Genomic DNA, 27,329 nt, shown 5'->3' on the forward strand with positions numbered 1-27,329 from the left:
AGTTGAATAACACTGTTGTGGAAGAACCTAACCCAGGTTGTAAACCTAAACTTGACATAAATGGTAAACTTGTCCCTCAAATCTGATTGGATGATTGGAATGTTGATCCAGAAACATGTTGTACTTGGTGAAATCACGTTCACCACCCAGCACTGACACAAAAGAGACATACCTGACGGCACATTGTTTATTATTTAATTTACACGACAATATAGAGACATTAAACATCAAATACTGGGATGCAGTTCGCAGAGACCAAGAGAGAAAGAAACAAGACAGAATGAGAGAAATATACATATATACCTCCATGATAGGATCACAAAGATGGTGTTAGCATCTTCAACAACAACAAAAAAAAGATGATAAAATGTTGTTAGATTTCAGGTAGTTTAAATGAATCAAAAAATGAACTTTCTGTAAGATTTAGTTTACATTCCTAGAACATCCTCTATGGCACCGACATAGGGACAGGGGGAGGTATACTATTGCGCGCACACACACACACACACACACACACACACACACACACACACACACACACACACACACACACAGAGTGTATTGAGTATAGCACCATGTTAATCAACTGACTGTAAATATAACACTTATTCACAACTTAGTCTTTTATATGCGTACACTTCTCATTAGGGAATCTGCAAAATTGAAAATAAAAAGAAATGAAAGAAAATAAAAAAATCCCAGTTGGTCTTTGCACAGTGGGAAAAGGGGCGTCTACCAATGATGTTTGCCTCATACTGGTCAACTGTGGACTACATACTGAATATTTAAATATGGAGAAATGTCCATTTACACATTAATACTCTTTCTATGAGATATATTTTAGTCATAAATATTGATTTTCAAATACTTTCAAAAATATTATTCAGGTTTAAAAATGACAAAATACTGAAAATTTCTTTTTTTTTCTTTTTTCTCGATGATCAGGATGGTTTTTCTGTGCTTTGACCATTGGTTTTTTGTCTAATGAACCATTACATATTAGTCTTTCAAAGTAGGCTAAATTCAATCAAGCTTGTTTGTAGTATTTTTCAATATTTTTAAAGACTATTTGCATGCCCATCAAGACATAATCACACAAAATAAACAAGGAAGAAATAAAGCATAATCCATCACTTCACATGCGTACCAATTTAAGGCCTGCCAGGAGTCTACATGATTGATAGAAATAAAGAAAGAATGAAGAAAGGAAAAGTCTAGATGTAAGAAAATACAGGTATTAAGGAGAGAAAAGAAAACTAAAAAGACAGACAGGGTTTCCACACCTTTTGGCCAATACATTTTATGACATTCAATTAGTTCATTATTGATTATAGCCATGATTATTGGATACGGATTTTTAAAATCCTTTTATTGCACTCCCAATTTCGAGATAATGAAATATTTACTAGATATATATGATGTACCCTGAAATCTAGAAAATATTATATTAATTCCAGAAATTTTGATGATCTTTCCATGACCTTTTTTGAAGCCACTTTATTCTCCATGAGTGTGGGAACCGAGGAGAAAAGAGAAATAAAAAGATAAAAAATAAATAGAGGAAAAATAGGACCGAGAATTCAAACGAAATACAGAACAAGGCCTTTAACCTCAACACATTTCCTTAAAGGAATCTTTACAATACCTCTGTGCAAATCCACATGACCATATACATGAAAATACATTGAGACCGAATTACGAAGCTAAAGGAACTATATGCCTCAACAGTGATTTGGTCTTTTTTTTTTAAATGTCCCATAGCAACACTTTTCCCACATCTTCAATACGTTTCATAACAATAAAAAATAAATACAATCTAATATGTTTAACAGAGAATCTAACATATAATCAGATTGTGCTCAATGAGTTGATACATTAATATGCAATATATATATATATATATTTGTATAGAATATGAACTCATATCTTTCTTTATATATTTATATAGTTACTGTATAGTTGTCTCTCTTTTCCACAATAAACTCTTTAACTGATTGACTTCCATTATCACTATGATATGAATGTGCAAAGATGAGAAAATGTGCAAAATTAATATCTGAGAAACTACCTCAGCCATACTTTACAAAGACATTGAACTGATTGGACAGCCAACATTCATAACCCAGTGGCAAAAAGAGCTCAAAAGAATACACACGGGCATCGTGAATGTTTGCTTTGATACCTTTCCTCAGATGCAGACAGGTTGGACAAAGTAATATGATGTTATCGGCATGGGAACCATGCTGGTCGGCAACTGAGGCCGCCTGTCGATCATCTCCACATGTGGGCTGGCTCAAAAACTCAGAGTACGCAGCAGAGTAACTTCACTGTTCACAATCCCAACTAAATCTGTTTCCCTCCCCTGCAGAGTCTGAAGTACTCAGAGCTCAAATGTAAGGCAAGACCTGAAGACCTTGACAGACTATGGCTCTGTTCCAAAGCCTAGTGAGCTGCCGCACTGCCTACATGGGCAGCATCCCAATTATCATGGAGCTTCATAAGTGGCTCATTTGGAACACACTATGTTGGATGACTCGATTTGCAATTGATTTGTGTATCAACATGCTAACATTAAAGCAAAGTCTTTGGTTAAGGTCTAGACAGGGCAAGGGAAATGTCCGTTATAAAGTAATATTTCATCCGATAACGTTCATAACTTAAAATCTATTATTTTACCCAACATTTGCGAGTTGTAAGTTGAACATTATCGAATGAAATATAACTTTATAACCGACATTTCTCTTGCCCTGTCTTTGACGTTAGCATTTTTCTAAGCTAATGGCATGACACTATAATAAATATAAAAATACACAGAACTCGCAAATGTTGGGTAAAATAATTAATTTATAGTTTTTATAAACATTATCGAATGAAATATAACTTTATAATTGATATTTCTCTTGCCTCGTCCACCATGCTTGTTGGTTTGCCTTCTCTGTGAAGAATTCATGCAATTCTGCTTTATTATTTGGCTGAAACTTCATAAGGTATCTTATAAGGGAAATAATTATGTTGGCTACCTTTTTCAGGGCAGCTCACTAGGTTGTGGAACAGAGCATGTTTCCGTTTGATAAGCCGTCTTGAATAAATGGACAGAACTGGACAGCGGGAAAAAAAAGTAAAAGATAAAAGAATGCCACTTCAGAGTTTTTGATCAGGGCTGATTTGTGGTATTGTGGCAGAGCCCAGAAATGGTTTTTAGCACCAGAGGAAGTCCGGAGACACGAAGATGACCCATTTGAAGGAAGCACTTTGAGAGACATGGAACTGAATGGGAGTGATTTTCACATTAGCAACAGTCAGCACTAAGTCTCGAAGGTTCACAGCTCTCAGCATGCAAATTGAGAGTCTGAATATGGGGCAACTCTGTCTATTTTTCTAAACAGTCTGGACATGACGTTTAGGGTGAGTTTTTTCTTTGTGAATTATAGGAGAGAGTATTTAAGTGTATTTTCTGCATGTCAGCAGTGAAATTTCAATTGTGGATTTTTCCTGCCAATACAAGCATGGATGATTGCTAGTACTTCTTCATATGTAACAGACCAGCCGTACTTGAATTTGAAGATTTTGGTTTGGGTTTTGAGGAAAGCAGTTTCTCAGCCATCGAGCTGTGTTGGAATTTTTTGTGAGGTTGTTTATGTGGTACATCGGGGGGTTTGGGGTTTTGGGATGGTCTTTCTCAACTGTGGTAGCTGACAACAGCAGCCTGTTTCTGAGAAAGTCTCTGCAGTTCTTCCCTGATGGCCTTGATGAGAGAGGCAGAGGAGTGAGGGGGTGGAGAACGCTCCTCAGGGCCAATGTACCCCGCGCTCGAGGCTTCCAGGTGGGCCTGGGGTGTCGTGGGATCCTGCAGGGACGTCCTGGGCATCTGGAATACAGGTGATGAAGTGTATTCTGGGAATGTCAGTATCTGTGAGAAACAGAGAGGGAGAGATAAATAATGAAATACCAACAATTCAGGAAAAACACAAACTTAAATTCAATTAAATTTGCACTATATAAATATGTATATATTTGAATATATTTATATTTTACATAAATTAAGTTTGAATATATTCTGTGAGAATCAGAGGGAGAGAGAAATAAATAAAATACCAACAATTCAGGGGAAATATACATATATTTATATTTTAATTTATATATATATATATATATATATATATATATATATATATATATATATATAGTGTATATATATATATATATATATATAGTGTGTATATATATATATATATATATATATATACAGTACAGTCCAAAAGTTTGGAACCACTAAGATTTTTAATGTTTTTAAAAGAAGATTTGTCTGCTCACCAAGGCTACATTTATTTAATTAAAAATACAGTAAAAAACAGTAATATTGTGAAATATTATTACAATTTAAAATAACTGTGTACTATATAAATATATTTGACAAAGTAATTTATTCCTGTGATGCAAAGCTGAATTTTCAGCATCATTACTCCAGTCTTCAGTGTCACATGATCCTTCAGAAATCATTCTAATATGCTGATTTGCTGCTCAATAAACATTTATGATTATTTTCAATGTTGAAAACAGTTGTGTACTTTTTTTCCAGGATTCCTTGATGAATAGAAAGTTCAAAAGAACAGCATTTATCTGAAATACAAAGCTTCTGTAGCATTATACACTACCGTTCAAAAGTTTGGGGTCAGTAAGAAGTTTTATTTTTATTTTTTTGAAAAGAAATGAAAGAAATGAATACTTTTATTCAGCAAGGATGCATTAAATCAATCAAAAGTGTCAGTAAAGACATTTATAATGTTACAAAAGATTAGATTTCAGATAAACACTGTTCATTTGAACTTTCTATTCATCAAATAATCCTGAAAAAAAATATTGTACACAAATATTTTGTACAATTGTACACATTAAATGTTTCTTGAGCAGCAGATCAGCATATTAGAATGAATTCAGCTTTGCCATCACAGGAATAAATTACTTTGTGAAATATATTCAAATAGAAAACAGTTATTTTAAATTGTAATAATATTTCACAATATTACTGTTTTTTACTGTATTTTTAATTAAATAAATGTAGCCTTGGTGAGCAGACGAAACTTCTTTTAAAAACATTAAAAATCTTAGTGGTTCCAAACTTTTGGACTGTACTGTATATATATATAGATATAGTGTTTATATATATATATATATATATATATATATATATATATATATATATATAAAAATTAAAATATAAATATATGTATGCAGTGCTTTGGAATTAGAAAAGCACAGTTTTGGGATTTTGTAACATCCCATATTGAATGACATACTATTATATTTACTAGTACAATTCTGAAAACGTTATTATGAATATGCATGTTTGATTTACAGCCTCTCTGTTGGATCCTGGTCTGGAGATCTCCTCATCTGAACGGTACTGAGCCCAGCTTGATCCCGAGGGTCCAGATACACTACGGCCAACTCCAGGATACAGTCCAATCCGACTTGACAAGCCCACTTGTGTCAGCTGATGCAGCTGTGCACCTACACACACAATACATAGCAATTATAGCACATAAACCACATTTTAAATAGGACCTTTAACTAATAGGACCTTTACCTGTGCTGCCCCCTACGGGTCGTGGCCGAGAAGACGATGGCATCTCTTCTCCATACTGCCCCCTGCTGGAGTATCCAGGATCTGACTGCATCTCTGCTGATGCCAGATATGCAGAGCCTTGCGCCTGCCTGTGAAAATTATACAAACAATCTGCTAAGTAAATATTATATCTAAAACTGATTAATAGATAAGCACTAGAAGACAAAGTGCCGTGCTTGTTTTTCGTTTACTCAGACTTGTTCTTTGCTCTGATAACACCACCTTGCATCATATTTGCTGAATGAAATCCAGTACTTGTTTCTTACTAATTTAAAATTTCTTACTAATTACAAAAAAAAAAAAAAAAGTGCCTGTTTTGCTCTAGCACATCACACTTTCTCACAAAATACGATGTGCATTAAATTTAATTTTAAATATATACATTTTAAATAAAATAAATGGAAATATATTCTGTGAGAATCAGGGAGAAAGAAATAATGAATAAAATACCAAACAATTCAAGAAATCCCACACTTGTTTCTTACTAATTTTGGGGTGCTGATTCTAAAAAACAAAATATGATGTGCATTTAATAGCAGTTTTGCTTTTGACAACAATTTGTAAAATCAAGTAGTCTTAAAGGTCCCGTTTTTCGTGGTTTTTTGAAGCTTTGATTGTGTTTATAGTGTGCAATATAACATGTGTTCACGTTTCGCGTGTAAAAAAAACTGTATTTTTCACATAATTTACTTATCTGTATACCGCCATTTACTTATCTGTATACCGTCATTAAAGAAGGAAGTAGAGGGATGTAGTCCAAACTGGCCGTTCGATGTAGGCGACTTCTGTTAAATAAAATATCTCGCTTGGCATTGAACTTTGAGCTTTAAAATTTTACAGATTTTATTTATACTCTAACAACAACATTACACACTAACTAAAGTTTGAAACATGGGATCACGAAGAACGGGACCTTTAATCAAAGAAGACCCAGATGTTTTCTACTACATCTGTGGGTGGTTTACTACATCCAAACAGAAAATTTGTGTTTTAATTTGTACTTATTTATTTTAAAGTTCCTTGACATTAAATTGATTATTTGAACTTTTTTTTCCAATTCTTTTGCAGATTGTAAGTTAAATGTTACATTTTGAAAACGTTTTACTGCTTTTGTTACTGCATATATATAATTTGAAAAATCTTCATTCTTATTTTGTGAAAAAACTATGTGCTGGAAAGTTTTTATTGATATTTTTTAACTGAGCATCATCCAACTAAGTAATAATAGGCCTTTTTTTGCATAATCAGCATAATTTTTGTTTAACAAGGAACATAATCCTTCTTTATAATGTTTACATATTAAATTGCTGTTTGCTCCTTCCTCCTGACTGTTCTTGTTAGATTATTCCATACAACCTCCCAGAATCCTCCTCACCTCTGCAATAAACCCTGGACTGATGTGGGAGACATTCCTAATTCGGCATACCTCTACAGAGCAGAGAGAGAAGAGATATTTCACATGAAATTTCACATTAGCTGCATTCAAATTCTATCATTCAAATATCCACAGTCACTCACCGCAGAGAAAGGACTGTGTGCAGGGGCTGCTGGGTAAGAAGAGGAGCCCCATTGGCGTGCAGGGCGTGAGGACGGGCTGGAGGGCTGACCGGGGCTGATTCCTCCAACGCCAGTGACCGCAGTAACGCCAGTGAACGTTAGAGGAGCGGGGCTTCCTTGAGAAGAGGGTGAGACCAGAGCAAAAGCATCATCCAATAAGGAGTGCATCTGTTGCCGGGCTTCTTCGATGGTTGGCTGAGGGGGAACGTAGCTGGGCGGAGCAGGGGCGGGGCCAGATGGTGGTGATCCAGGGTCCAAAAACACCTCATCAGTAGGAGAAGGGCTTTCTGCATCTGGGAGCTGATCTGCATCGGACTACAGGAAGAGAATTGGTGATGGTGAGTTTGCGTGTTTTAGTTCAGTGAAATCGCATATATGCATGTGTGTGTCCTACCACATAGGCTACATTGTTCACCCCGGGGTACTTCCTGTACGTGGCATCTCCGTCAGTAATGAGGCGATCTTTGTCTCTGAGACTTCCGCTTCCACTCAAATTTTGTCTCTGTCTGTGCCTGGGAGAGCGTTTTCCTCTGGAACTGCAATTCCCAAACAAATTGCATTCACTTTCCTAGATAACAAACTAGGAAAGTGCAACTAAGATTTATTTACACTGACCTTTTGCGTGGTTCTCCGCACGATGAAGGTGTGTGTTCCTCAGGATGCAGGATCTTGTGTATCTGCTCCTGAGCTTGTTGATACACTCGCTGCTGCTCGGAGCTGTCGGCGAATGCTGCCATGATGTCCTCCATGGAGGGGAAATCATAGTGGCCCTTTCTCTTGGCACGCAGGCGGATTTTATTGCGATGGTGTTCAATCTCGGATTTATGCCTTAAGGCTACTTGAATCTGAGTCAGTTGGAAGAATGGGAATAAGTTATGAATGTTTTCTTAAAGATGACATGAAATCAAGTCATATGTAATTCACAGATGAATATTCTGCAAAATATGTCACATTATGCAAGTTAAACATCATGTGAATGCTGTATCTGTGTGTGTGCAAGATGTGAGCCTGTTTGCTAACCTCACTGTTGACCTTTGCTCCGTCAGGCATCTTGTCCGTCAGGTTCGGACTCAGGGCTTGGTTATGTGGATGGGAGGGCGGGCTTGGCATGGGCTGCATGGCGATAAGCTGTATCTTATTGGACACTCTGCGTGTTCCATCTGACGAACCTCGAGACAGGCGGTCCACATGCTCAAATATGGATGATGAGGACAACTGCTCATCCACACCACTTCCAGGCTGAGTACCTGAACATCAAGGCCAGATGTCAAAGGTCACGCATTTGTAACTAACAATATGCGAATGCAAAATGACTGTGGGTCAAGAAACTTACCAAGTTTGTTTTTTGCTGTTGAACCATGGGAATAAATGGAGGAGAGAAAGAAATTTAATTTCATTCATTTTATTTGATAGACATATTTAATTCATTTAATTTGATATGTAATTGAATTTAGCCTATCACATTCCAAATCATTCCAAAGTGCAGAACAGGTATTCGCGTGCCTATCTTGATCACGTGACACTGCTTACTACACACCGCTGGGAGATCCAGTGAGAAAGCGTTTGAATTCACAGCATAATTAATAACATCGCTGTGAGATCTAGTGGAAAGCATTCAAATTCAGCGCAGAATTTTCTGCTCTAAACCACAATTATCAGATCAAATAGCGCTGACATGGAAACCAGGAGAAACACTGTGCTATGAACGAACAAGTTAAGGCTCACCAGTCCACAAATCACCATAGATTTAATGTAGTAATGCTTACTGAAACCATGGTATTGTAGCAGAAATAGTCAAATGCTTTTACATTATTCATTTCAGTGTTCATGCAAACTTCAGAGAGTAAAATTCAACCACTTTCAATAACTTTTTACAGTGCTTCACACTTTTCCTGCAGTTCAAAGTGCTAAATATTACCAAATTTTTATGTTATTTTTAATGTGATGATTTGTAAAACTAAAAGTTTAAAGATGAATGAAATGCAATGAACCAAAACAAAGACATTACCACTAGATGACGGCAGAGGAGCACTTATTAACTCCCTAATATATGGAAAAGTAGGAAAAGTCAGTCTCATGAAAAACAAAAACTTCTTCAAATTGTGACTGCAGCTCAGAGGTGGCATGAATCATTTACACTGCAATTACAATGGCATAAATAATGCAATGAGATATAGGTTAGATAACAGATAATAGGTTTTAAATGGGTATTAATGTGTTTTTATTAATTTTAATTAAATGGTACTCTAAATAAGAAACTAAAACTGCCAGTTGGTGGCAGAAAATGTCTAAATGGGTAAACCATTGAGTAAGTCATTTATTCGATTCGTTCAAATGTCCGATTCATTCAGTGTTGAAGTAAATGGCTCTCTTTATCAATTTGAATTGTTGCCCTGCATCATGTTTTTCACCAATCATCTGGATGAAGCGTAAGATGATCTATGTAGGTCTGGGGCAGGTGCGTTAAATGTGTTAACGGTACCATGTTTGCTCTTGCGATGTTGGGGTTTGCAGTCACTTGGCGTCACAGCAGGTCTGGTGCTCTCCTCAGCTGATTCTCTACCGCTGGATGCTTCACTTCCTAATGAATCTCCATCAGATGGAGACAATCTGACAAAAACACAAGTTGTGTGATTAAAAACTCACATGAACCAGGGTTGTTACTGTTAAATAAAACTAAAAGCTAAAATAAAACAAATATTAGATAAATATTAGAAGATTAGAAATGATGCCTTGGAAACGAACTGAAATACATTTACGATGAAGCAATACTAATTACAAACTGGAAATATATACAAACTAAAACTGAAATAAGAGTAAATGAAACATAAATTGTAATGCTTAAAAAAAAATACAAATTAAAAAAAAAAATAAAAAAAAAAAATTAAAAAGAGAGTCGCATAATAAAACGACTAAAAATTAAACAAATAAACTGAAAAAGATCATTTAAAATATTAATAAAAACTACACTGATATAAACAGAACCTGTTCACATACAATCCAAAACACATGGCACATGATCAACAGTTCCTTACCGGCCTCTTCTCCGTGCTGCACGTGATGCTTTTGTAGATGAGCTCTTCGATTTAGGAGTGTTCAATTCTCCGCCCTCTGAGGGCGTGGCCTCTTTAACAGGCGGAGGTAAAGAGGAGGGTTCTTGGATTACCATGATGTCATCCTTACTGTGTTGCCCCAGGTGTAGCTTAGCAAAATCAAAGCCTTTAACGCTGGGAGGCTGCAACTAAAATCACAAACACACATGAATGGACAATAAATATTAGTGATGGGAAACCAAGGCTTTCTGAAGCATTTGAGGCTTTCATCAAATTGTGCCGAAAACCGGTTCATTACTTGAAGCTTTTAACAGAGTGCGCATTAGCGACATCTGGTGGTCAGACTTGTTTTCTCCATCGCTGAGCAGATAGGGTTTGAAAAAGCATGTGACCAAAGCTTCGGAAGTCCGTGACAGAATCACTCTTGTCTTGAATCAGTTCTATCAAATCTGATGTAATCTCATCTAAATTAATTTGTGACAATGAGACCACCACTCGTGTCATGTGTCAACAGATTCACATATTGATCAATAATATAAAATATACAATTATGTGATCATAAATGATGTGAGTAGTTAGTATGTAAAAATATTTTGGGTGAGCTGTTTAACCCTTATGTTCTGTTCGGGGTCTCTGAGACCCCAGCAATAAAACATAAATGCATTCTCCTTTTATGTATCAGCTGAAGTGCCAATTTTTTCAAACCAGCTGTCTCGACTTTCCGATACTGCATGACGTTCGAAGCTTCAAACGTCATCAATCATGCGGTATTGTCATTTCGATACAAGCATCGGTACAGTGTGTGATACAATAGTGCTTTGAAAACTGTGTCGGAGCATCGAAGCCCCGGTATCAATCGTCCCATCACTAATAAATATGATACAACATGCTAAACTGACTGTTGCATCTAGCCCATTTTTCCATAAAAGCCCTTGACATGGGTGAGTACTAATGAGCACAGTCACGAACCTCCTTCACATGTAGTATCTACGAGTGGGCAACACATTCACACACACGCTCAAGTGACCCAAACCTTCTGTCTCTGCTGGATGGTGCTCATGGCGTCTGGTTGAAACTCCAGCTTCTCAGAGCGGCACAGTTTCCAGTAGAGGATGATGATGATGAGGATGACCACCAGCACTGGGACCACAACTCCTATGATCAGCCAAACGTTACTGGGCTGAGTCTCAGAGGGTGCCAGGGCCAGCTTCTCCACCGCTGAAACAGAGTAAGGTGATATTTAGCACAAAAAGATCATAAGATCCTATTTGCTTAATTAAAAATTGTCTTTAAGGGGTCATGACTTGAGCTTGTAACATAAAGAAGGTCTTTGTACAATTAAAACATCCTGCAAGTTTCCTAGCTTAAAATGTCCTCTTCATTATAAAAAAACATTTAACCAAGCTCCAAAAATGGCTTGTTTGGATATTGTGGTATCTTTGATGTCACATGGGCAAATACATTTGCATATGTCTGCCTCTACAGGGAAACATGGATGCTTGAGTCTGCTCACAATAAGACAAATAGAAGCGTAAAGGAACGTTCGCTTTGACATGTCCTGTTTAAACAGTTTGTTTGCGTTTGTTTGCAGTTTGTTTGTGTACAGCAGGGGTCTCAAACTCAAATTGGCGGGGGGCCGTTTCTGTGATTGACACCTCATAGGAGGGCCATATTAACCTTCAAGTGCAAGAAAGCGCAACATTTCAGAAAATTTACTTTCCTTTGCATTATTTCTCATTTACTTCAAATTTCATTAGGCCTACTAAAATATTTTTATACCTATACTATAAATATTTTATTTACCATACTAAATGTAAACAGCAGTGTCTCTCTCATTGTTACAGAGTGTAATATAATTATATAATACTATTACTAATATAATACTACTAATAAACTAATATAATACTACTAATATAATACTATTAATTGAAATAGTCTGGTGCGACTTCTCACATCAACAACAAGATGCATGGAATAAAAAAATCAGTAATTTAGAAACAAAACCAGTAACACATGTGGCGTCGAGGGGTCAGAAATAAACAAAAAAACTGGAGCTATATATCAACTTTATTTTGCCAAAAAATAAAAATCTCTCATTGTTACATACATTATTAGTTTTTAACATCTAGTGGAAGTATTTTCCCTTACTTTATGTTAGCTTAAATAACATTAAAATCTTGCACTGAACAACACTGTACTGAACAAATACAATCCCTGAATGCATTTGTACACTCTTCTGTTTCTTGACAGACACCTGCAGCGCTTCTGCTCACACAGCTGAGACACATTTGTCCAAGATGCCGTTTGAGCATCGGTAACGTTTAATGGCTGCATCGGACGCGTTTCGGTGGTTTAAATCGGCGCTCGTGACTTAAAGTCAAGTGCTTTTACTGTAATTTAGGCAAGCACGCTCATATTAGATGCGACGCCAGCGCGGCTCATGGTTGCATAGCAACGACAGACGCCACTGGAGCGAAAGCGCTTTGGAAAGAAGGAGAATGCGGCGCGGCCACTTATGTGACGCGATATGTGAATACCCCCAGAGAACGGCGACTTTTTCTTTGCATATCAGACAGGTAGCAACTAGATAATAATAATAATAATAATAATTTAGCGGGACGGATTATGTTTTATTTTTGAGATCAGTTGCGGCCCGGGTAGAGGGGGTGGGCGGGCCGTAAATGGCCCGCGGGCCGGGAGTTTGAGACCACTGGTGTACAGACTTCAGAAGTCTCGAGGCATCAAGTGGATGGTTTATTTTCAATCGCGCCCCCGAATCGCATCAGAGAATTATATATTTATCCTGGCTCTTCCAAGCTTTATAATGGGAGTAAATGGTACCATTTTTTTTAAATCCATCCATCCATCCATCCATCATAAATGTAATCATACAGCTTCAGGGGGTTAATAAAGGTCTTCTGAAGCGAAGCAATGGTTTTTTTAAAGAAAAATATCCATATTTATAACTTTATAAACTATAATCACTGGCTTCCGGTAACGGATTTCTGGAGGAAGAGTGACCTCTAGATTTTTGTGCAAAAACTTTATTAACATTATAAGTGATCCTCAAGGAACATATTAAAATAATAAAAAAATCCATGTCAGGACGCTTCCTAGTCTATAAAATTTTGACTCACGTGTGGCCAAAACTCCATGTACTCGGTAGCCCAGTACAATGGCAGCTCTCTGCAGGTTCAGTCTGTTGAGCATGGCTGCAGTGGCCTGGGCTGGCAGTCTCTCTCCTGACCCTGCTTCCACAAAATACACCAGCTCCAGTGGGTAGTCTGGGCCATCCAGACGGGACGCTCGAACAATCTGAGGCACACCAGGGTTCATACTTATGTCATGTGTGGGAAGGACAGAAAAAGCGTGTACACTTGTGTGTTGGTATGTACCTGTACACTGTTGTTGCCAATACTAGTAGCTCTTCTCCATCGTCGATTGCTAACCCCGATCCCAAGTCCCTCTCCGACCAGCAGTGCTAATCGCCTCTCCATTTTGGCCTGGAAGGTCCTTTCATTCACACGCTGGTCCAACACACCCAGTAAAACTAGAGCAAATGCACAAAAAAAAGAAAATGTGTAACTTATAGTCTATTATAAATCTACCTGCCATCTTTTAGTATAACAAACATTTATAGGTGCTGAAATTAACTGTACCATTACACAACGAGAAAGATTAGATCATACTGAATTTAAAAAATAATCAAAGAAAAAAATATTATAATTTTATTATATTATTAATTAATTATTAATTTATTATTATTATTAATTCATTCATTCATTAATTATATAACTTAGTGTTAATATTTATAAGATTTATAACATAAGAACTCGCCTCAAAAATAATATTGTTTCTTTAATACTTATTAATATCAATTAATATTTTATTATATTACATACCTGTTTTCACCCAGGATGTGCGTAAAAGGTGGGACACATTCAGTTCAGGATAATGAAAAGCTGGAAGACAAAAATTGAGATAAAATATGTGATCAATGAATAAGTTTATAATAAATTAAGACAAAGAGCCTGTGTGTATATATGTCACTCACGTTCAGCGATCTGCAGGGTAGGAAAACCAAGATAGAAGCTGAACTCCACAGCGCTGAGCTGCCTCATGTGGCCACTCACGTCTGATCCCGTTAGGAAGCCTTGGGAATCACGCACCGCAAAGGTGATGTCCACCGGAGCCTTCTGTTGCCGCTGACCCTTAGGAAGGCTACTAGTGATATTCACAATCTAGACAAAACAATGATACAGCATTATCAATACAATTTAAATATGAAATATACAGAATTATACTAAAGGAGAAAAATATATTTTTGTTGACATGCTTTTCATGAAAGAACAGTGTGTTTTATTTTGAATGCGCCTCTGCCAGTTGTTCTAAAGGATTTACATACATGAACTGTGAAATTTCCATTTTCTTGCGAGCGCTTGCGTACTTCCGCGTACGCCATGAGTAGCCCCTTCTCCACACGCTCACTGAAGCTACACAGACGCACGTCCACATGACTCGGGACAAACTGCAGCACTGCAAGAAAAATAAACTAATATAACACTCATTCTTAAAATATAAATACAATATTTAAATTATACTATTATATTATGTTTAAATTATTTTAAAAATAAAATAAAATATTAAATAATATTAAAATATTTATTTTTTATAATTAAACATTTAATTAAAAAAGTTACATAATTTATTTTATAATTATTGCTCATAAATAATGTTAAATAAAAAATAAATGTATTAATTAACAAACTTTTATGTTTCCTTTTTTTGCTTTAACCACACATGAGCATGTCATTCATTGGTTATATCGGTTATATGTTTGTGTCTCTCTCACCTGTGTGGACCTGATGTTTGTAATCGGGCACTGCATATATGGTTGTGACGGATAGAATGGTAGAAGAGGAAGTGCTGTGTGCTGATTGGCGGAGAGCATTGATGACGGACATAGCAGTGTACACTAGTGGACCGGACACTGCCCGGAAGATGAAATTTGGCGGGGCTTTGAGGACCTGGATGGACAGCACAGATTGATATCACTGATCCTATAGATAGAATGCTGATGTGTGATCTGATGTGATCTTGAGCTACTGACCTGTAGCTCAACTGAACGGTTGAACTCTCGTCGAAGAATCTCCCGCACATGAGCTTTGGCAAATGCCACGGACGACCCACTTGGCATGCCTGCAGGAGTCACACAAGAAGGCCATAAGAGATGATTGATATATATATATTTAGTATGATTATACAAATAAATTAAAACAATTTTTTTTAATCATCACAACATGCTAAGGATTACATTTAACAGTGTTAAATTATTTAAGTATTACATTTAAATTATTACTGTTTTTAAAGATTAACTAAACAGGGAATTAGTGTGCACAATAATTATATATTATTATATTATAATATTATATTATATTATTATTTTATAATTATTATAAATTATATATAAGATATATAAATAAACAAAATACAAAAAAATAAATAATAATAATAAATTCTACAAGATAATTTAGGCATCACAACATGTTAAAAATTACATTTAACAGTGTTAAATTATTTAAGTGTTAAATTTAAATGATTAAATTATTAGTGTGATTTACTAAATGCAAAAATAGAGAAAATTAATATCGGCCAGTATCTGATATGATACCGATATATTGTGCATGCTTAATTTCTCAAAATTAAAATATCTTGTTGTCTTACCCACTCGGACTAGGTACATGTCCGGTTTGGTAATGTTGCAAACATACTGTCGGGGTGCGATGGACAGAGGAATTCTGGGAGTTGTAGGCGGTGGACTTTTGGTGGAGAGGCTGGTGGGGCTCATGGTAGTTGTGGTTTTAGTTGTAGTTGTAGTTTTGGTGGTGGTCGTACGGGGTTTCGTAGCAGGGGGCTTCAGCGTGACGGCTTGTATTACTGGACCCTCTGAGGTGCCGGGTGGAGGTGGTGGCACTGACGGCCGGGTTTTGCCCCAATAGGAAGTGGGTATGGAAGGAACACCCTTCTCTGGGGCTTCAGGAGGTCGTTGGGTCTCGGTGGTTGATGGGACTGGAGGCTTCATAGGTTTTTGGGGTGGAGTTGGGGTCACTGATGGGATGGGCTGAGGGGCCGTCAGGTCAATATGATCGGGGACTTTTTCCAAAGTTGCAGTGGTAGTGTGGGGGGTTCCCACAGTGTGCGTGGGAGTAATGTGAGGGTGTGTCCTATTCCTCGCAATACTAGCATTCTCTTTGGCTTGCAACGTGTTGTAGTATTCCAGACTGTTCATATCGGGAAGCAGCATTTCAGTCGGCTCAATGGGAAAAAGCTCCGCCCAATCGAAATCCAAATCATCGTCCATATCGCTCGTGTGGGCAGAGTCAGGAGCTAATGGAAGGCGGGGATCAGTAGGATGGGCCGTCCTTAAGTTAGTCCCATATTTTACAGTCGCGCTGGGCTGGAGGTCTCTGGACGAGAGAGGCAGTATGGGACGAGAGGGGAAAGCTGTGTTGTAGCTGACTGTGGCATCATCGTCAGAATCATACGGATCGTATCCATGGGTAGGGAGGGTGGTGACGAGAGAAAACTCCTCCCCTTCAGATCCCATGAATGTAAGAGTTTCCAGGTAGTCTCCGGAACCCCAGTCCACCTCCGCGGAGTGGGCGGGATACAGGTCTTCGGGTGGCACTAGGGTCGGGGGGGCTGGCGTAGGCGGTCTGTCGCCATGGAGAGGAGGCATCTGGCTGGGCGTTAGAAGGTCTGGGGGCCGTAATAGCAAGTGGATGCCCTGGGCCCCGTCGCCTAAGTTACCCGACCCTTCGGAGCCAAGGGACGGGGTGGGATCTATGCTGGAGGCACTGTCATGGTGACCAGGAGACGAGGGATGTTTGGCACCTGGTGGCGTGTGAGCTGGACGCCTGCTTCTTTCAGAACGCTGAGGAGATGATGATGAAGATGAAGATAAGGCAGGAGGTGAACGTGTTCTTGTTGGAAGTTGATTGAGGCTCCTTCTAGATATGTTGGATGGGAGCTCCACTTAGGAAAGGAAAAAAAGAAGTAAAGTTTGAATGTTCCGCAGGATGGCACACAACCAAACCACAAGAAATTCAATATTTGCAAACAGCAGAAGGACAGACTGTAAATATACCTCATCCAAATCTTTCATAACACACATTACAGGGAAAGCCCAGATTGTGCCAAAGACACAGTCATTTTTAACAACTTCTCTATAGGAACTAGCTCTGTGGAGGAGTATTAAAGCGAATGTAAGATCTAAATCAATCAATCTAAATCTACATTCAACTAAATTAATGTAGTTAATTTAAATCAATCTAAATCTACATTTAAAAGCCAAGTGCACTTGTACCATGGCGGATTAATATTTACATGGTTAAATATAGACACCCTCAACCTGACGAGTCAGTTTAAATGCATGTGTGTATTGCCACGATTGGTCAAATAATTAGCCAATTTCATTCATCATTACTGCAATTTCTGCAATAACTATCCATTATGACATGTAGGCATTTTTATCTTTGTGTACACAATAATAATTTTTTACATTATAATCCTTTTATTTTTAATATTTGGCATGTTTGTGTGCTGCTGAATCCCTGTGTGTGTAACAAGCAGAGTATACGTGTCTTGTGCCTCGCCTATGGGTGCATATTATTAACGCGCCCTTTAAATAACAAAAAAAAAAAAAAAATTGGGCTATTGACTTTAGACCAGGTTTTTGTTGGTCAATGGCGCAGTCGTTTTCAGTTACCTCAAAATAGCAACACGCCAACAATGCGCCTGAACACACCTCGTTTTCAGACCAGCACGCCCATGGACGAACAGATGGGTGTGATTGCATTTGCTATTTAAACAACATGGTACTGTATGTGAAAATGATAACTGCGTCGGGCTGAAACTAGTAAAAAACACTTGTGTCGTGCCTGGCGTCACATTGCGCCGGGTGTATGATAGGGCCTGAAGTCTTTTTGATCACATGGTTGAAACAGAAGTATATTTATTAGTGCTGTCAAATCGATTAATTGTGATTAATCACATCTAACATAAAAGTTATATATGTGTAAAAGTAATATATGTGTATGTATGTATGTGTGTATGTATGTATATATATATATATATATATATATATATATATATATATATATATATATATATATATATATACTAACTTTTATGTTATCGCAATTAATCGATTTGACAGCACTGATATTTATCGATATTTCATTATGGTGATGCTTATATTTGCCTCAACATGCTTCATATTACAACTTACTCAATTATGTATTTACAGCATATGAATTCCAGACTTGCTGTATGGGGTTAAAATAATGTTTTGAAATGAAAACTGAAAATATAAAAAATAAAGCTAATTCAAAATGTTACTTAATACAGATGATGGTTTAGGAAGAACCATTTAAAAACCCATAATCTGAATTTTGGGATGCACACACCGCCATCTAGTGGCCACTGTCCATGCAGCTTGTGAAAGTGCAACTAAAACTCATATTATAAGTCTTATTATTGCAGTAAATGTGACACTGTTGACTCTTTAAATGACCGTTCTTTATTTCAACGAGCCATATGGTGCTGAGGCTGCCTATGAGAGCTGCCCATTTATTAATGTGACTGTGATTCATCGGCATTGTGGGCCACTGAGGGTAGAACAGAGGGTTTGTGGGTAATGAGGCTGATTGAACAGCACAGTGTGGGGGAGCAGGGGAGTACAGGACAGCTGAGTGACATTAGTAGGCCAGTGTGTCATACTAGCTGAGGACACAGAGAGAAAGAAATCAACATCACATATACAGTAGCAAAGATGAACCTTTAACCGAATTCGAATAGCTTCAAAACTTCATGGTGGCACCAGACAGTGGCAGACATAGACATGCCTTGTCATGTTTCCTCAGGCCAAATATCGTTGTTCCATCTTGTTAAAACACACTTGTCAAAAATAGCAATCCGTCTGTTTAGCGAGTCATAATGACACTAAGTGTTAACGCTAAAAAAATTAAATATTTCTGGAGCTGTGTGCCAACCACCAGACAGCAAATGTTGCTATATTTTATGTAGCTGTAGTTTATAACTATATAATGTTTATAATCTCTGGACCAAACTTGGTCCATCTTGACCAGTGCAAAATGTGACAATGTCGTCTACTTCAGCAAGAATCTGGGTGATAATTTATACCTAGACAATGACACAAAGAAAATTAAATAGCCACTGAATTGAAAAGACACAACGGAGGTTAAAATAGAAGAGTTATTATTTTGACCAGACCTATAGACCTTATGTAGCCCCGTCCCTTTTCAGCACTGCTCTCCCTGTGTTCTGTCTTCCGGTTTGTATTTCCACAGCATGAAGGTAAGATCTTACGAATTTATGAATGAACCGCGCGTTTTGAAATCTTCCCAGTCTACTGACATTTGTTATGATATCTGCTTCAAACATTATAATGCTCATGATAACTTTCGTAAACTTTACAATAAGTAAATCCACTTCACCAGCTAATTATCCACTAACCATTCAGAAAAGTCCAGAAACATTCTATAAGTTGTAACTTCTTCCTGAGTCTCTCCATCAGTGTCCGACTCCGTTTTGAACAATGTAAGGCTGAACACCGTTACTGACAATCGTCATTTTGGCTGCGGGAGATTCTCCAGCTTTGTTGTTGTTGAGCAACCGAAGCACAAGCTGTTAAAGCTCCGCCCTTTTCTGGAAAACGGGCCGGGAGCAGCAGCTCATTTGCATTTAAAGGGACACACACAAAAACTGTGTTTTTGCTCACACCCAAATAGGGGCAAATTTGATAAGATATAATAAATGATCTGTGGGGTATTTTGAGCTGAAACTTCGCCGACACAATCTTGGGACACCAGAGACCTATATTTCATCTTGTGAAAGGGGCATAATTTTTTTTTTGAAAAAAAAAAAAAAAAATTCAAAATATTAATAAAAACCATAATATTATCTCAATTATACTAAAATAACACTGTTTAGATCTTATTCATGTGTAAATTTCTCAATTTCCCCATCATTTAAATAAGCAAATATGCAAATTTTTGTAACTTCACTACAGTAAAAATCTAGACAAATAAGGAAAATATAAGAATTGTGTATTAGACAATATTCTAAAGAATGGACCACATTGACTTTCATTATATGGACAATTAAAACACAGAGTCATTCCTCAAAATATTTCTTTCACTGAAGAAAGAAAGTTCAATATAAGGGTGAGAAAATAATGACAGAATTTAAAATTTTGGGTAAATTATCCCTTTTGAAATCTGGTCATGTACATCATCTCATCTATGAAGGCTCTAATGTATGCGTGTTGAAACTGCAGGACGAACCACTGGGGAACGACATGCGAAATAACTTCAGTAATTAACTTCAGACTCGGTTAACTGTCAGAGCATCCCCGGTGGAGAACACAACTTCACACAGGGGGAAAGAGAGACCCTAACACACACACACACACACACACACACTCACACATCCTATGAATGGCTCTGTGGCGTGGTCAGGCGAGGTGTTTCCATGGTGATGCTGCGTGTTGCATGTGTGTGTGTTGCAGGAGTATGTCACACGCCGACCGCTTCATCAGTATGCTACAAACGCAGCGGAGAAAGCACACAGGCATTTCTCACACCGACAGAATGAGCTCACGCGCTCACGTACACGTGTACAATGATTACACTGACACAGATTCCCAGGCATAAAGGAGAAAACAGGAGAAACTGCGTCTATGAATAGCAGCACATTATTACAGACCGAAGTCCACTTAGCTTTGATGTTACTAAATCCAATCATCAATGCCGACCATCAGATACCGCAGAGCCACAGAAAGAGAAAGATTGTGTGAGAGAGAGAGACTCCACTCCTCAACGCAAGATCAATGGCTTTAATGGGGGGCTTGTTACACCACAGGACACACTTCCATCACAGCTGTGGGCTTGCCAGGGTGTATGACTCCTAATAAACCCCCTTCCTTTCCAGTATTTGATGAAGTGGGTGAGCAAACGTGCATTTGAAAGTTGCGTCTTCCATTACAGAGAGTGTTGAGACACTCATCCATCTGTCTGGGTTTATGTGTGTGTGTCTTACAGTGATGTGTAACCTGCGTAAACACGCTCACGGTAATCAGCCTGCTGTCAGCCAAACGCAACCACAGCACATCTCCAGTTACTGAGTGACTATCTTAAAAATAAAGGTTCCAAATGCTGTTTTTTGCAGCAAATGTCATAGAAAAAAACATTCAGAACCTTTCAGGTTTTTGTCTTTGTGTAAAGAACATGTTAAAGGGTTAGTTCACACCAAAATGAAAATTTTGTCATTAATTACTCACACTCATGTCGTTCCAAACCCGTAAGACCTTCGTTCATCTTCGGAACACAAATTAAGATATTTTTGATGAAATCCGAGAGCTTTCTGGCCTCCGACAGACTGCAACGTTATTACCACTTTCGAGGCCCAGAAAGGTAGTAAAGACATTGTTAAAACAGTTCATGTGACTGCAGTGGTTCAACCTTAATTTTATGAAGCTATGAGAATACTTTTTGTGCGCAAAAAACAAACAAAATAACGACTTTATTCAACAATTTCTTCTCTTTCGCGTCATTCTTCTACGCTGTTTACGTAGTAGACACAGTGCAGCGCTTCCAGGTTCTAAGCCATAACGCCGGCTCATTATTGGCTGACGCTGATCACGTGAGCAGCACGACTCATGCGTGTGATGCTGACGCAGGAGCCGGCCAACAATGAGTCGGCATTATCGGAAGTGCTGCACTGTGTCTACAACATAAACAGCGGAGACCATTAAACAGTCTATCGGAGGCTAGAAAGCTCACCGATTTCATCAAAAATATCTTAATTCGTGTTCTGAATATTTGGAACGACATGAGAGTGAGTAATTAATGACAATTTGGGGTGAACTAACCCTTTAAACATCCCAAACAGGGGTATGTGAAGGAACTGCAGGAGGTTTGTAAGTTGATGAAAAACTAATAATTAATTATATTGAATGTAAAATAAAAAAATATATATGCAGCTGCATGATAATCGCAATATAGCTTAGTGCGATTATCAAATCAAAGGCTGCAATTTAATTAAGTAACTCTATAGTCTAATTAAATAATTATCTAGTCACATTTGATTATTATAATTATCAAATAATAATTATTAGTACATGTGTAATTTACAACAGTAATATATTTCTGCTTTTATTTTTTTAAATTAGAGTTAAAATCCTACTACTGCTAGAACTACTACTACTACTACTCACGTTTGCAAAGCTAGTCCAATTGTGCTCCGGGGGTAAAATCCACATTTTTGGCCGGATCCCCTGGTAAAATTCGCATTCCAGGTGCTAAATATCAAGCTATTTGGGGTCGCTTCAACCCGCGGACTTGAAAAACAACCCATGGCTTTGAAAGTAGCCCAATTCCATGGGAAAACAGCGGACTTGGCAACACTGCAACTACTAATTATTATTATCAGCATCAGAGAACAGTGAACATGCAAATGTGTTGTTAAATCATTTAAATATTAACCTAAATATTGTAAGGGGTAAATATTTGACATCTAAGAGGTTTGTCTGACAATAAAGTTTGGAAACCCCTGATGATCTAAAGAACCTTTTCCCACTTTAAATAATATTAGTACTTATAAAGCACATATTAATGCCATATTCTGCATAACTTTATTCTACATCCCTTAATCCTACCCAATACCTAAACTTAAATGCTACAACATCTGCACTGCAAATTATTAATAAGCAGTAAATTAGGAGTTTATTGAGGCAAAAGTCATAGTTAATAGTGAATATGTGTTCCCCATACTAAAGTGTTACCAAACATTTTAATAAATTAAGGAACCTTTTTCCACAGTAAAGAACCTTTTGTAGAATGGAAAGGTTCCATGTATGTTAATGGTTCTTTGATGGAACTATTGATGCCAATAAAGAATGAGTAAAGCAGAATAGAAGTAGAAAGTAGAAGAATAAAGTAACCAAAAAATAAACAAAACTACCATTTCTGCATGTAATTTCAAGCATATATCAATCCAAGAAGTCACTGTGTGGGCAGATATTCGCTTTCTTCAATGTTGAAACTGTCTCAATACAATTCACTGTGAATCCCATTCATTCTGCACCTCTAACTGCAACAGACGTCATTCACACAAAGAGAGCATCACTCGTACAAACGCCCACCATTACTCTGACGTTCAGATCATCTGTGATTGAAAAGACATACTATTTATGATATTGACTCACACTAGGTTCAAAGAAACCAAATTAAATGTGACAGAAGTGACAAAAAGCAATGCCAAACTTTCAATGCACTCTATGATGAAATACCTGCCACGGTTGTGCTGGACGTCAGCATGAAGCCCACCAGCATCACGGTCATGAGCAGAAGCACACAACATCCCAGCAGACGCCGTGAGCTCCTCAGGACCATCCTTGAATTGGAGCTGTCCATTTTTTGCTTGTTTCTTATTCAAGACAGGCCATCTGACCCTGATAAAATGTCCCCCGGATAGCCACAGGTCTTCCCGCTTGGTATCCTTCCTCTATACATTGCTGTGAGAAGGGGAAACATAATCTGTTAGAGACTAGTAAAGCTAAATCCCTATAGTTCAGTGCTCATAATAAGATGAATTGGAGGCATCATCATCATCATCCTCCCAACATCAATTAATCAGTTTTTAGTTTGTTTTTTTTAGGGTCCATTCTTGCCAAATAGCATCAGTCTGCTATACTATGTATATATTCTCTTGTAAAATATGTTGTATATTGTGAAGATGTTTCTTCTGAGAAAAAGAACTGTGTTAAAACTTTCAGAAGAGATCTCAGAAACATCTTAAACTGTGTCAAAAGGTCAATGATTTCAATAAGAACTTGAACTTTTTACAATTTTCTTCCAGTGTCATTTTTTTTCTTTGTATTTTGTCCATAATAATTAGTAATAGAACAATGCATCGCCCAGGCAGATAATTTATGATGAATAGTGTACAATTTCTGTTTTCAAATACTAATTTTTTAGAGCATTAGCATCAAATGTTTTAATGCAATCTTTTTAACTCATAAAAAGCTCAAACACAAGTAAAATATCTTAAATATTTCCTTAGAAGCAAAATTGTGCAGAATTAATATATTAAGACCTGCCATATCTATCTATCTATCTATCTATCTATCTATCTATCTATCTATCTATCTATCTATCTATCTATCTATCACACATGCATCATGTTAATTTTCATTTATTTCAATGCCATGCAAACCTATAATGCCACAAAGTGAATATACACACTGTGGGAATGTAGGTTATAACGACAGATCATTGGTGCGCGCGGCCCAAGGCTCCCGTGAGGTTAATATCACGCGCATCATGTCAGACAGGTATATAGATAAGGAGCATGATCTGAAGCAGATAAATAGCGGTACAGATGGAAAAGGGCGGGTGTAGGAACAAGACTAAGCGCATGCACAGGGTCAAAAATAGAAAAACAGCATCTTCAGACGCAAATACCGGCATTATCTCCTCAAACCCTAGATCAAATGTTACATATTTGAGGTATTTTGAATGGAATTTTGACATGCAAGGATACAGAGGGTGAATGGCACCGTACATCGGAGTCATTTTCGTTACCTGTCATGTTGAGATGCACCTCGCGCGGATGCGGCTCACGCGCGCGCCCCTTTACACACCCGATATCAAGATGACAGAACGGCCATAAATAGAGAATATCGATGTTATCAGTGCAAGGAATCAAATCGGATGAAACATATCATATATTTATGCCGACAGCTCCTCGTAAAGACAGTATCCAGTTCGTTGCTCGAGCGTGGTTCATTTCCCGGTATCCGGTGTAGATATAATTGTGCAGAAACGGTTACAACGGTCTCGCTCTTCCCATGAACGGCCCATTTCCCAAGATCCCTTCCCCTCCAAACACGCTGGACAAATTGCAGCGCTTAAATAAATACGTGAGCCGCTTCTAATAGGTATTGTTGGCAGCCCGTGTCCATTTCTTCGGCATAAAACACTCCGTTGAGGAGAATTATGCCTTATCGATATCTGCGGCGCTCGGCAAAGACCCGCCCCTTGAATTTATTCATATGAAACGTATATAAACGAGTCACTGTCATTGGCTGTCAGCAGGATACCTTAGCAACCCTCACAAGCTAATCTTATTTTAGTCTAATTATGGTAATTAATCAGTTACTTTCAAAAGGGTAAATTAATTTCGTTTAGTAATTTTCTCTCGGTTGTTTTGTGATATATTTGTGCTTCGTCTATATTTCTATAATAACTCTAACAAACTTTTAATGTAAATTTGGTTACATTTTGTTTGAAAACACATTGGAAAAGTTAATATATTTATATCCCTTAAAGGGTTAGTTTTCAAATGAAAATTTTGTCATTTCACCCTCAAATCGTTCCACACCCCTAAGACCTTCGTTAATCTTCGGAACACAAATTAAGATATTTTAGTTGAAATCCGATGACTCAGTGAGGCCTGCATAGGGAGCAATGACATGTCCTCTATCAAGATCCATAAAGGTACTAAAAACATATTTAAATCGGTTCACGTGAGTACAGTGGCTCAATAATAATATAATAAAATGACGAGAATATTTTTGGAGCGCCAAAAAAAAAATTATAACGACTTATTTAGTGATTGCCGATTTCAAAACACTGCTTCAGGAAGCTTCAGAGCATGAATCAGCGTGTCAAATCACTGTTCGGAGCGCCAAAGTCACGTGATTTCAGCCGTTGGCGGTTTGACACGCGATCTGAATCATGATTCGATTCATTTATCCTCCGATGCTTTATGAAGCAGTGTTTTGAAATCAGCCATCACTAAATAAGTTGTTTAGGTTTTTTTTTGGCGCTCCAAAAATATTCTTGTCGCTTTATAATAATAATATTGAACCACTGTACTCACATGAACTGATTTAAATATGTTTTTAGTACATTAATGGATCTTGACAGAGGAAGTGTCATTGCTCCCTATGAAGGCCTCACGGAGCCATCGGATTTCAACTAAAATATCTTAATTTGTGTCCCGAAGATGAACGAAGGTCTTACGGGTGTGGAATGACATGAGGGTGAGTAATAAATGACAGAATTTTCATTTTTGGGTGAACTAATGTAAATTAACTAGAGTAACTACATTTTAACCTTATTATTTATAAATCATGCTATGATATGATTACAATTTTACTATAGTAACAACGTGGTTTTTTTTAACAAGAGCTGTAATAATCTAAAATAATAAGCCACATACCTTTTTCTTTGGCTCTCCTCCTTGGGGGTTTTGAACCATCTGAGACCCAGCGAAAAGTGAAATGTTTTTACATTATTGTAGTATTTGGTGGATAAGAAGACTTCAGATGCAAAAGCCTCTTAGTGCCATCTGAAATTTTCTTCTAAAATAAGCATTTTTATCAAGCTCATATGTTTATGTTCAGTTATTTTAGTTTAAAGGCAATTAAACCTATTAATTGCTATTAAAGTGGAATTACTGAACCTAAACATACAAGCTTGATAAAAATGCTTATTTTAGAAGAAAATTTCAGATGGCACTTAGAGGCTTTTGCATCTGAAGTCTTAAAATATTTTACAAAAAAATGCATATTATTAAATCATTATCATACATTATATTGGGCACATCCCTCAAGACTTGCTACCCAAAGAAAATCTCTAGATATGCTCTCAGAGATATTAACAAAAAGGATGCAAATTTAATTTCAAAACCCTGGTACTCATTAGTATAAGACTGCAGTACAAGACGTTTGTATGCAAATGAGTGACAAAACAAGAAAAACAGGCAGTATTTATTGATGAATACACAATATGAAAAAAGTGCAAGTTTGTACCTCATGAGCTGATCCATATCACCCCACAAAGTTACCACATTCACTGAAGGCACACCAGACAAATCCAGGCATGAGAAACCAATAGAAAAATAATGCTAAGTTCACAGTATCTAAATGTGTTGATCTGAGAGTATGGGATCCTCTCATATGAGCAGATATTTGAGCTAAATAAATCACAAGCACTTAAAGACAA

The 27,329-nt window shown here is 37.3% G+C and overlaps 1 protein-coding gene across 2 annotated transcripts; it reads right to left on the minus strand.

The window, feature by feature from the left end:
• Positions 1-173: 173 nt before the first annotated feature.
• si:dkeyp-27e10.3 (UPF0606 protein KIAA1549) lies at positions 174-25,383 on the minus strand. 2 transcript variants are annotated; one of them, XM_048156487.1, is made up of 22 exons: positions 24,903-25,380; positions 23,609-23,833; positions 15,961-17,271; positions 15,347-15,435; positions 15,089-15,263; positions 14,642-14,772; positions 14,291-14,477; positions 14,139-14,198; positions 13,632-13,786; positions 13,374-13,551; positions 11,270-11,454; positions 10,219-10,424; positions 9,666-9,793; positions 8,517-8,531; positions 8,204-8,430; positions 7,799-8,028; positions 7,578-7,719; positions 7,145-7,498; positions 7,002-7,054; positions 5,588-5,715; positions 5,357-5,511; positions 174-3,910 (listed from the first exon to the last, which is right to left on the minus strand). In XM_048156487.1, exons 2-22 carry the CDS (start codon positions 23,730-23,732, stop codon positions 3,680-3,682), a joined length of 4,464 nt encoding a protein of 1,487 aa, XP_048012444.1. In that variant the 5' UTR covers positions 23,733-23,833; positions 24,903-25,380; the 3' UTR covers positions 174-3,679. The 2 variants fall into 2 exon arrangements, 1 of the variants encoding a protein (XP_048012444.1); XR_007179609.1 differs by lacking the exons at positions 174-3,910; positions 5,357-5,511 and having other exon boundaries at positions 5,586-5,715; positions 6,923-7,054; positions 24,903-25,383.
• Between the last annotated feature and the right edge of the window lie 1,946 nt (positions 25,384-27,329).

This window comes from Megalobrama amblycephala, linkage group LG14 (assembly GCF_018812025.1).
Source record: "Megalobrama amblycephala isolate DHTTF-2021 linkage group LG14, ASM1881202v1, whole genome shotgun sequence".
Lineage (NCBI taxonomy): Eukaryota > Metazoa > Chordata > Actinopteri > Cypriniformes > Xenocyprididae > Megalobrama > Megalobrama amblycephala.